The 12,560-nt window shown below is 40.5% G+C and overlaps 1 protein-coding gene across 1 annotated transcript in view; it reads left to right on the top strand.

Moving 5' to 3' along the window:
- Positions 1–10,598, top strand: part of LOC117578271 (uncharacterized) — a 75,124-nt gene extending 64,526 nt beyond the window's left edge. The window contains 1 exon segment of the mRNA XM_052003159.1: positions 8,299–10,598. Coding sequence (XP_051859119.1) covers positions 8,299–9,752 — 1,454 coding nt within the window. The 3' untranslated portion in view covers positions 9,753–10,598.
- Positions 10,599–12,560: the final 1,962 nt, after the last annotated feature.

Here is a 12,560-nt window from a genome sequence, read left to right as displayed (position 1 = left end):
ACGAAATGCAAAAATTTCGCTAGCTAGAAAAGTGTTATACAAACACATTAAGTCATTATGACTGGCTCTCAATTGTTATGTAAACGGGTGCGTGGCAATTTGCCAGCGCAGCTGCAACATTTTTGCCACATTTAGCAAGTGACTGAAAAAGATTTTTGGTCAGTTCATCAAATTTCGCTATGTTTGCATAGCGAGAAACTTGTGTACAAGTGTTTGGAAGTATATTGTAAGTGTTATAGGGAACTGCTACTCAAATTGTTAGTTCGAAATAATTGAAATGGTTCAAATTGTTCTATTACTTCAAATAAGTTAATCTAACGAATTGTAAGTCATAAACTGCTAGGTTAAAATTCAAATATTTATTAAACTGCTATACAAAGTGTTATGCTGTTTCGAAACAGTTAATTTAATGCATTTAAATACCTTAAACTGTCAAACTGTTATACAAAGTGTTATACAGCATTAACAGAGTTGTATTGGTGAATTTTGTGGCATTAAATTGGTAGACTGATGTTGTAATTGTTAAATTAACTGTTATACAGTCTGTTATACTGCATTAAGATTGTTATACTTGTGAATTACAAATAACTGCATGTGTCGTTATCAAAGAAGATGTTATATAATCTGTTATACTCTATTGTACCTGTTATATCAGTTCTAATTGGTAAGCCAAGTGTTATACCATCTACTACACAAAGTGTTATACTGCTTCCGATCTGCTTCCAAATATTTATCAAACTGTTATATGCTGTTTTGAAACAGTTAATTTAATGCATTTAAATACCTTAAACTATCAAACTGTTATACAATGTGTTATACAGCATTAAAAGTGTTGTATTGGTGGATTTTGGGGCATAATATTGGTAGACTGATGTTATAATTGTTAAATTAACTGTTATACAGTCTGTTATACTGCATTAAGACTGTTATACTTGTGAATTACAAATAACTGCTTGTGTCGTTATCAAAGAAGATGTTATTTAATCTGTTATACCCTATCATATCTGTTATATTATTGTATATTAGTTCTAATTGGTAGACTAAGTGTTATACCATCTATACTGCTTCCAATCTGTCGCACATCAGCCGTATAATCGAAAGTAGCCATGGCGTCATTTATTGCCCAAAGCGGGTGCGAAATTAGCGCCAGACACTAAGACAAACTGTTTTACGATGCGGCCCCCGCAACTCTGTGAACCAAAACTATCTATGATTTCACTCTCAGTTCACTTTCGCTTTGAGTGCTTGCAGTGAACGAGCGCGTTGTGAGGTGGGATTGTCTCGCGATTTGTTTGCTGTGCATGTTTGGACATTTTTATGCATGTTTTGGCATGTTTATGTCCCGCCGCATTGGCGTCGCTTCACACACACACACACACACACACACACACACACATACAATGCATTCATCGTTTTACGAGCCACGCCCAAAACTCAATTGGGCTGCTGAGTGATTGCAGCCAGAGCCATTTTGGAGATGCTTTCCCTTTTGTGTTGTGTCGTGTCGACAGTCGACAGTCGACCGAGCTTGCTCTCTCTCTCTTTCTTCATCTATCTCTATCGCTCGACCGCTGTCACTTTGTTGGCGCGTATTTCCATTTCGCGTTTGTTTTGTCAGTTAAATGGCCAAGCGACATTGCTGGCGTCGCGGCGTCTCGATAACAATTTTAATAGGCCATTTAATTTTTAATTAATTCCTCAAGCGGCAGTTGGCATGTCATAAAAATGTTTGCTGTCATTTTGTTGTTATTTGTTGCCGTCGTCCTTTTTCGCTGTGGACGGAGGCGTTTAATGACGTGTATTGCCGTTGTCTTTTGTAGCTGCATATCATTATGATGATTATATGTTATTTACCCCCTCCATTCCTCCTCCTCCTGCTCCTCCTCCTCCCACCATTCGAATTGCCCACAAATTTTGGCATCCACGCGCCGCGTTCGTTTATCGCGTTGTGCTGCTGCCTCGCTCATTGTTTATTGAACATTTGTCTATGTATTTATAACGATGAGGCGCGTGATTCTGTCGCAATTTCATTACTCAATGCTGACAGCGATTCCGCACACACACACACACACACACACACACACACACACACACACACACACACACAGAGAGACACTCACACACATTCACAAGTTGCACAATGTTTAATTAAAACGTTTAAACTTCAAAATGTTGCCCCTGTCTGCCTGCACTCGTGCTTGGCATCGTGACACGAACAGCACGACTAGAGTTAGACAGATAGAGAGCAGATTCCGCCATCGCTCCGTTGGGGCCAAATTAGATAGTCGAATTTGTGTGTGCGTGCTCGAGCGTGTTTATGCCTGTCGTGTCCTGTCCGCCAGGAGTACAGCACGGCACAATGCACAAAACATAACTAAACAGCAGACCCAACACGATTTAACACTCGATTCAAACACGACTTAACATGGCTAACACCTTGAACCAACACGGTTAAACGTGCCGCCACCATGCAACGCAACGCAACACGTTTGCCCACGTCCAAACTTGCCTCAACATGTCGAAACATGATAGTTATGTACACGCGCCAAGCACACGGTGTCGAAACGCAAACTCGCAAACTATGCGGGCGCAGTTCTTTGCAGGTTTTGTATATTTTTATATTTTGCAGGAATTAACTAAACTATGTGTTATTGTTTCACTGAAATACTAATACAATCATAATAAACATGATGCAAATATTTTGACATTTTATGCATAAATATGTGACCTACTTTTAAATTCACAAAGAAAGTATGACAAATTATATTAGTTATTGAAAAATATGAAAGTATGCAAAATAATATTTACTTAAAAATGTGTTATTTTTGTCTTATATTTGCTCAACTATTCCCGTTTCGTTTTAATTGCATTTCGTAAGTCTTATACCAAATAGATATGTATCAATTTGTATCTGTAATTAGTCACGCAGCTTCTCCCGTGTTCAAAAATGTAATGTAATTATTACAATTATTATGATAGTTGTTGAGTAAGAGTTTTTGTTGAGCTTATCAGCTGAACCCGCTTTTAAAAAATTTTAGTTATTATTAATAAAGCACCATCAGATTTTAATTCATATTAAACATACAAATTTGAAAAACAAAAAGAAACTCAATAAGATTTCAATACGTATTAAACACACAAATTTGAATAGTTATTCCAGTTCAGTATTGTTTTGCTACAGTTGAATATTGTTCCCAATTGTTTGACAAAACAATGCTGTTAAAACATTTCAGCACTTTAGTTCTTACTATTTAGAATGTACATTAATAGCTCATCAAATGAATCAGTCATTAAGGGTAAACAACTTTATGAAGATATGTTGATGCATCTCTTTTTGAGCTTTCCCTTTGGCTCATTGTATTAATATTGTTCGTCATTCTATTTGAAAAACTTCAGCTTTATATATCCTACTTTCTCGTTTCCCCATCGCAACTTGTTTACTTCTCTAGTCGGTTCGATATTAGCCTCTCGTCCCTTCCCCAATTTTTGGTGATGCGCATTTATGAAATTGTTGTCAATAGTTCACGCGCTCATCTCTAGTGGATGGGGAGAAGCAGAAACATGACGAGTTGACCTCGTAGCTTGTCTGCTAGTCTGTAGTCTGTAGTCTCTTCCCTATGCTGTTATCTGTTGTTCGAGCTGTGTGTCCTGCGCTGCCACGCCCACATCCTTTGGCAATATCACGCTGTGGAGAGTTGTCGCTGCTCCTTGCTGCCCCATGCCATTTATGCGCATTGTTTGGTTTTATATTTGAGCAATTTTTGTGACTCGCTTAATAGCTTTTTGTGAAAATTAATTTCTTAGCTATTAGAGACTCTCTCTCTTTGCCTCTCTCTCGCTCTCTCACTCACTCTTTTTGTCTCCCTCGCTGGCAGCTCACACAGTGCACACAGGCTATGCTGTCTCTGTGTGTGTGTGTGTGTGTGTGTGTATTTTGTAATTACTTTATGCCCGAAAATTGCCGTAGTAAAATATTTTGTTGGTTTTACCCCCCCACAAAGAAAGCCATCGTGAACGTGGGAAGGGGGAGAAGAGGTCGAGGCTGGAGGGCAGTCTTTTGAAGCTCGAGGTCATGCTACCGAGGCCGGACGTTGTTCGTTGGCTGCTTGCTTTGCATTTATTGTTGTTATGCTGCTGCTTCTGTTTCTCTTCCCTTCTCTTCTCCCTTCTCTTCTCTCAGCTCCTCTCTTTTCCACTCATCTCCGAGTTGTTGGTGTTGCTTGGCTGTGCGTTGTAATCAATGGCCACTAATCAAATCAAACGACTTGCGTTGCTGCATGCGCAATGTGTTCGCTAGAGGGGGGAAGGGAAGCAGGACTGTGACTGTGACAAAAGAAAGCGTGAGAGCGAGAAGAGGAAGAGTCGGAGAGTCCCAAATTCGGGGATTTTTGGGGAGCTAAAACGGAACCGTTCGTTGCCCCTTTGCCATGAACCGGAAACTCAAAGTGGCAACCAGAAAGAAGAGTCCACTTTCCACTTTCCACTCTGATGGCGAACGGAACACACGAACAAGCCTCAAAACTCACTCAAGTGAGCAGAAACAGTGGCATTTCCCCCCGCTACTCACCTCCTTTTGAGCCTACTTATAGACACACTTAGTGTAAGCAACAGCGAATATATCTGTCTTCAACTGGCACTTCAGCTAATGCAATTAGCCAGCTGCGACTGTGACCCACAAATTGACAGCTTTGATCTGAGTGAGTTTGGGTTAGAGAATACGAAGAGAGATCCCTCTTGGCGCCGATCAACAGCTTACAAATCGATTAAATTAATAGCAAAAGTTTGATATGCAAGCTGTCTCTCGGTTCAAGCAATTGCGAATGAAGTCGAGGAATTGTTAATGAAATAAGCTTGCTGACATCAACTATGCTTGACGCTGGATAGATTATTTCATTACCAGTCACTTGACACACTTTCACAAATCGATGAAGCTGACAGTAAAGATGCATAACTAACTTCTTTATAGATTTTTAAACAAGAGTAAGGGAAATTTCTTACAATCAAAATGGAATATTAATATTTGCCCGATACTTCTTTTAGCATCGTATAGCATATATCTTAACAGTACTTTATTCTACTTATGTTAATGCTACAATACTTATCAAAAGCCTTGCAATTCTATTATGTTTCCATAACCGTCAGCCTGTTACAATATGCGGTTCACATAATTTGTTATTTATTACACAATTTCATGTTTTATTATTATGTACTCTACACATCATTAGAATTGCATTAGTTAATTAAAAACTAAGCAGCCTATTCTTATTCTTTTTATAAAGCGCTGATTAACTCGCGAGTGGAATAGAAAACAAGTAAGAAACTACAGTCGAGTGAGCTCAACTGTGAGATACCTGATAAACCTTTTGTATAACAGCCGAATAGTACAGTATTAATTTTAATATATACCAAATTAATATATCACAAAAATAACAAAAATATACCAACGGCGTTATTTGGTATATTGATATAGAAATTCTACCCTAAGGGCAAAAAAGTGCGGTATTAATTTTTACCAAACTAATGTTGATATTAAAAATATATCAAGACTATATTTTGTATATTGATGTAGTACTTCTATCCTGTGGCTAGCGAGTATAATTAGAGAAAATCAGAAAAGCAACACAAAGTTAACGAATTAAAAATTGAAATTTGCTTTGAGAGTTTCATGTATTTTCTTTTTGCTAAGACAAAAGATTAGTAGATAAGTCAGTTGAAACATAATCTTCAAGTAAAGCTAAGATTTATAAAAGAAAAGTTGATATTATTAAGATTTGCAATTGCTTTAACACCTTTAGCTTAAGCGGCATCCTTCTTAAACTGTTATATACTCGCACATTGCGGCAGCTATAAATGCCATTGACAAGCCGAGCAGCTATTAAGTGTGGTCCGCAAATAGCAGCAGCAGCAACTACAACTACAACTACAACAAACTGTATTTCAAATAGTTTTACTTTTATGCTGGATAAACTTGAAAATTGCTACGCATACTCGTAATTGGCAGTTTTTCGAGGGCCTGCGGCTAGCAGGCTTCGTTCCACCTTCGTTCCCTCTCTTCTCCCCTCTACCTCTCTCTCTCTCTCTCTCTCTCTCTCTCTCTCTGTGACTCCCCCTCCTGTTGTGGCTGTCCCTTGCTGCTTGTTGTTGGCCAACATTACAAATCTTCATGAGTTGAAAGGTCTAAAAACGTAGTTGCGGGGCGGGTGGCCAACTACTGCTGCTCGGCTGTAAGTGGAATAAAGGGGGAGGAGGGGTAAGTACAGGGGAGGGGGCAGGGGTTGGGCATATCTATATCCACAAGTTGAGGCCGACATGTGCACGCCGTTAGTTAGTTAGTTATAACTACATACAATTTTATGCAGACCATATTGTAAATGTTATAATTTTCACTAACAATTTTCGCAGCAAGCGGGCGCAAATTCATGACTTTCACCAGGTCCCAAACAGGGGATGAGAGAAAGTGGGAGGGAGAGAGTGAGTGAGTGAGAGGTGCTACTAGTACTAGCTGTGTGTGTATATATGACCAGGGGGCAGTTGGCTTTCGGTTTTGGGATTCAGCTGGGGCTCAGACTTTAGCCGACGACTGCTGATGATAATTTTTAGCAACTTTTTCGAGAGCGGGTTGTGTTCCCCACCTCTTCCCCTACTACCATCTCTCTCACCCACTCAGGCACGCTCTAGGCGTCTCGCTCTTCAGCTGGGTTGGGCTACTCTCGCTCTAGCACATGTGCACTTAAACGTGCTTGGGGTTTTAAAGTATTATTACATTAAGGGTACGGCCAAAAGCATTTGCTGTATGCCATGCTATTTTCTCGCTTTTCGCTTCTCGTTTTTTGTTTTTTATTTGTGTCCTTTTCAGCTACTGACTGGTTTTTTCGATACCCTCGATAAAGTGGTCGATGTGCATTTTTAATGCCCTTTTAAATATATACAATTTGTGCTCTACTTGTTGTATGCATTTTTATAGCATACTTTTTTTTTGTTGTCGGGGGCAAGTTTAATTGCTGTGCCAAAAAGTACTTTCGGTTGTTATAATTTTATGTGCGTGGTATGTTTGTCGTCGAGCTATCGAACCTGCCGCATTTTTACTTGTTTTCTCTGATATTTTTGCTGTCGCTATGTTGGCTTTTTATTTTTAAGTAATAAAATTTAATACATGGCTACATAGTCGCTTCACACACACACACGTACTTCTGTATGTAACGGCATCTTTATATGTATACGCACATTTTACTCAATTATAAAAGTTTCCACATTAAAAGTTCATTGCTGGAGCCGGCCAAGCGAGATCCGGCGCCGCATTCGGTCCAAGACTCTTTTGGGTACGGCCGCCATGTTGGGTTAGGTCGTGCCCGCCGGCTGTAGCATCAACGTAGTTGCTGTGCTGTGCTGTGCTCCCTCCCCGCTGTCCATACGTCTTTTGAATCAATCCCTCCCTCTTCTATACGTACATATGTATGTAGGGGCGACTACATCAAAGCCATAGTCAAAAGCAAAACGTCTGGCCGTAAAAGTTCTTGTTGTTGTCGTTCGTTTTTTTTTTCACAATTCTTTTTGTATTTTTTCTGGCCAACACAGGAAAAATTAAAAATGTTGTCGCAGTTCGTACAAAACGAGGGGAATTGCTCTATCAAATTGGGGAGGGTGATGAGGTGGCAACGCAACCCTAATCTGGTAATCCTCTAGTAATTTGGTGTGGTACTTCAAGTCAATGACAATTACAGCTGGTTGCCAGCTGGTGACAATAAAACATGATTGCTCTATGAGTAAAGTGTTATATTTGAACAGGGATACGTTGTCGTGGCTTTAAATGGTCTATAAATTATTAAGACACTTGAGCTGAAGCTGTTATACAGCTTAATCAAACTGATATACGCTGTGAAATTGATGCGAAATGCAATGCAGTCAATAATTTAAACATCTTTACAAACTGTTATACAAAGTGTTATACAATCTGTTATATAAGCAGTACTTAGAAAACACATAATCATGCTCAAACAACGCAATGCAATCACTACCATGCAATTTAGGAAAACTGTTATACATAGTATTATACAATCTGTTATATAAGCAGTACTTAGAAAACACATAAACATGCCCAAACAACGCAATGCAATCACTACCATGCACAGTTATACAAAGTGTTATACAGACTGTTATACTGCCTGTACAAAACGCACATAAATGTTCAATAACATACTTTTATCGTAATTTGAACTGTTTAACAAAGTGTTGTACAACGAACTCAATCATAAACTTGTTCTACATTCCCCCCTCTTCACATTTTGTCTCTCTTTGCAGGCTATGGCGGAATTTCGCCACGCACACAATGGGGCCGCGTGGCAGCCCTTGTGTACGCTTTGTTCGGCATACCCATTGTGCTGCTCTACCTATCGGCGATGGGCGAGGCACTGTCGGCGGGCATGCGTTGCCTGTTTCGACGCCAACGTGTCAAGGGCAGCGTGGGCAGCGGCCCCGCAACCGGACCCAACGGTGGCCGCAAATCAGACAAGGTCAAGGGTCAACAACAATACGGCGGCGGTGGCGGTGGCAAGCTGAATCAATACGGCCTACCACCCTCCGTCTACCAGCAACAGCAGCAGCAACAACAGCAGCAACAGCAGCAGCAACAACAACAGCAACAGAATCGCAAGTCGCTCGAGTCGCGCGGATCACCAAGTGTCCCCATCTCGATATGTGTGTGCGTGTTGCTCTGCTATGTGACGAGCGGTGCGATTTTGTTTCACAAACTGCAGAATTGGAGTGTGCTTGAATCGTTGTACTTCTGCTTCACATCTCTGGGCACCATTGGCTTTGGCGAACTGTCGCCCAGCGGCACACTGACCCTCTACAGCGCCTCCGCTTACATCTTAGTGGGCATGGCTGTGGTGGCGATGTGCTTCAGCCTGATACAGACAGAGATTGTGATGTGGCTGCGACGGTTCAGTGTGCAGGATCATGTGATGCCCAAGGCCGAGGAGTTGGCTCTCGTCACCGTCGCAGTGACTCCGAAACCCTCCTGACAACGACCCAGCGCTGACCTGTTGGGCGGCGGCGCCGTGGGCGGCAGCCAAGCAGCAGCAGCAGCAGCGGCGGCTAATAGTCTTGGCCAGCATCAGACGATGTTCTTTGGCCCAGCGCACACGCTAACCCAATACAGTTCGTTGCCGCGACGCAGTCACCTGCATGGCGGTGGCGGTGTGGCAACCTCTGGTGGCGCCTCGACATCAGCTTTCCAACGCAACACGCCCATACGTCGCTCCACCGGCATACCGGAGCATCACATGGAGTACTTTGTGCCGCGCAGCATCAGTGAGTTCAATTTGTCCGGCGTCGGAGACTTGGCGCTGCCCCCGCCGCGTCGCTTCTCGCCCAACATGGGCATCGGCATGCCGCCCCCGCCGCCCATGGGCATGGGCGTTGGTGTTGGCGTTAACATGGGCGTCAACATGGGCATGGGCATGGGCATGCCGCATGGCCTGCAATTGGGGCCGCCACAGACGTTACTCTGCGCCGCCGCAGCTGCGGGAGGAGGTGCTGGTGCAGGAGGTGCTGGAGCACCGCCGCCGGCACAGCTGCAGATTGTCACACTGAAGCCGCGCAGCGAGAAGATGGTCACCTTTGAGGATGAATCGAAATCGGGCGGCGTCTCAGCGACGACGGCGGCGGCCACACATTGTCCGCACGGTGTGCCGACTACGCCGCGTAAATCGAATGCTGGCGCCTCGACATCAACGGGCGATATCTTCATGTGACCAGCCATCTGACCAACTGCAGCAGCAGCGACAGCAGCTGCAGTGGAGCAACAACAGCAGCAGCAGCAGCAGCAGCAATCAACAAGCGAGGATGGCGCCGAGTTGAATGCGGCGTTGCGATTGCGTGACAGCATCGATGATGCGCTCTGTCCCAAGCAGGCACCAGGTGAGGTGATACGTGTCTAAGCTGAGTTGAGTAACCCACACACACTAACCCAAAAACACACACACACTGTAAGTATATGCACACACACACACACTAACACAAATACACACAAACACACAGAGTCACAAAGTCACAGCAGACACGGGCAGAGATAAGAAATCAGATGAGCATAAAATGCTGCATACTTTTTGGGGCGTTGCCTACAAAATTCCACACAGCATTCGCTTTGCTAATTGGATGCCAGCAAAAAAGAAAAACAACAGCAACAGCAACAAGAACAAGAACAACAACTAGAACAGCAACAGCAACAAGAACATTTCTATAGTGTTATTTAAATTATGTAAGTTAAGCAAATATTTCTGATTATGCGTGTAAATACAAAATAACAACGACAACAGTAGCAGCAGCAACAGCAACAAGAACAACAACAACAACAACAAATTGCGGGCGCGTGTTGTAAATAGGTATAAATATACATATATTCAAATGTGTGAAAAACATGAAAAGCAAAATAACAACAACAACAACAACAAGTTCGACTACAACAACCAAAGCCAACTTAAATTAAATTGAAATTTAAATTCGAAATGTTAAATGCAAATTGCATAAATAATTTGAATGCTTTGGCTGTTAATGCCAAAAACAAAAAACATTAAAAACAAATTGCAAAGGAAAAAAAACACTGACAAAGTGAAAAACGTAAACAACAGCTGAACAGCAGATGAAAAGAAATTGCAAAAAATAAAACAAAAAAAATATGAAAACGAAAACATGTGAGAAGAGAGAAATTAATAAATACAACAAGCGACTAACTATGAATAATAAATAACTATGCGAAATCCGAAATTGCCAAAGTGCAAAGCAAACAAAATGCAAATTGTGCACAATTGCAGAATGCTAAAATGCCAAATGTTAAATGAAAATGCAAAATGCTAAATGCAAAATGACAAATTGTTTGTTGTGCGTGTGTGTGTGTGTGTGTGTGTGTGTGTGTGTGTGTGTCGGAGTGTATGCCAAAGGACAAAGTTTATTTAAGCGATTTGTTAGCTAGTTTGTTATTTATTTTTCTATCTATTGATATTGTCGTTCATTATTATTTTCGTTTTTCTGCATCGTTTTGCACAATTTTTAATGGCAAGTTGCGGTCTGTGTATCTAATACTTGACAAATGATGTTAATGTACCGCGACAACAAGTTGAGTTTATTGTAATTTGTTTATTTTTTTCACGAGTTTAACAATTTCTAAAATTGTTACACTACAGATATTTATTAGCTTTACATAATTGTCGTGTAAATACGCACTATTTGTTGTAGTCAAATTGAAATAACTCTACACAAATTGAGTAGCTAATAGAAAATAATTTCTTCTCGATTCAGTTGAACTTGTCGGTTTTATGTTTTAGTCGTGCCACAATTAAAATTTTATAAATTGCCCCAATTAATCAACTGACCAAGCTGCAATTAATTACAAAACTAACCCCATTACAATTGCCCTGAAAAAACATCACACTAAATTGCCATAAATAATTGTCAGCTATAATTTAGGCTATATCTGTTTATAGTATTATTATGTAGTATGCACATTCCTCCACTGACTTTTGTGTAATTCAAATCCATCACTCATGTCACTCCCATCAGTTTTTTGTTTTTACTGTTTTTACTGCAGATCTTTCACGTTTAATATTGGTTCGTTTTTCGTTGTGTATTAATGTGCTACAGCAATTAGGCTTAAATGCTTTTTAAATGCATTTTGATTGTAGGTAATTGAGCGGCCGAAATGGCATTTGTTATACTCGTACAGAGTTGTATTTGAATGGTGCTGCCAACTCGTTTTACAGCCCACGTTTGCCACGTAGTAATTCGATGCTGTCAACTGAGTGGGCCACTTGATTTTTCACTTTAATTGAAAATAAATTAAATTTAATATGTGTGTATGAGTGTGTGGGTGATTGTTGTGAGTGTTTGTGTGTGTGTGCGAGTTAATTTTTTGCCATATTTAATTTTGTGGCGTTAAATTAAAATAATCGAATAGAACGAAAGAATGTAGTAGTGGGGAGCAAAAAAAAAAAAAAAAAACAGTCAAAACGGATGCGATACGAATGTGGTTGAAAAAAAAGACGCTTTAAATTTATGGGTTGTGGCACGAACGAAGAACAAAAAATACAACTAAAAAAAAGAAACACAGAAAAAAAGAATGCGAAAGTTAAAAAAAAAAAAAAAAAAAATAGATACAACTAAATATGCATTGCGTGGCATTTGTATTTGTATAACAGCATTCCAATTGTGTCATTCTGTCATACTTACTTACATAGCTAATAACAAACAATGCAAACTGGCAGTAAACCAAATATTTAACATAAGTTCATGTAATTACAATTAAGTCCACTTCAGAAACACTCTCTACACACTAACACATACACAAAGGCACACACACTCGACATAGACACACCCACACAGATACCCTTTACAATACAAATATCAACAACTAAAAACAAAAACTAAATAATATGTATAGACAGATTTAACTATGAAAAGAGATACTAAATATAACTTAACGATTTGCTGTGGTTAAAACTCCTCTTGAACAGTTTTCATGGAGCGGCTCAAGCAGACAGATAACAAGCATACCCGCTGCAAGGGTA

Source organism: Drosophila albomicans, chromosome X, assembly GCF_009650485.2.
Source record: "Drosophila albomicans strain 15112-1751.03 chromosome X, ASM965048v2, whole genome shotgun sequence".
Taxonomy (NCBI): domain Eukaryota; kingdom Metazoa; phylum Arthropoda; class Insecta; order Diptera; family Drosophilidae; genus Drosophila; species Drosophila albomicans.
Note: the sequence above shows the minus strand (reverse complement) of the source record. Positions and strands in the feature narration are given on the sequence as shown.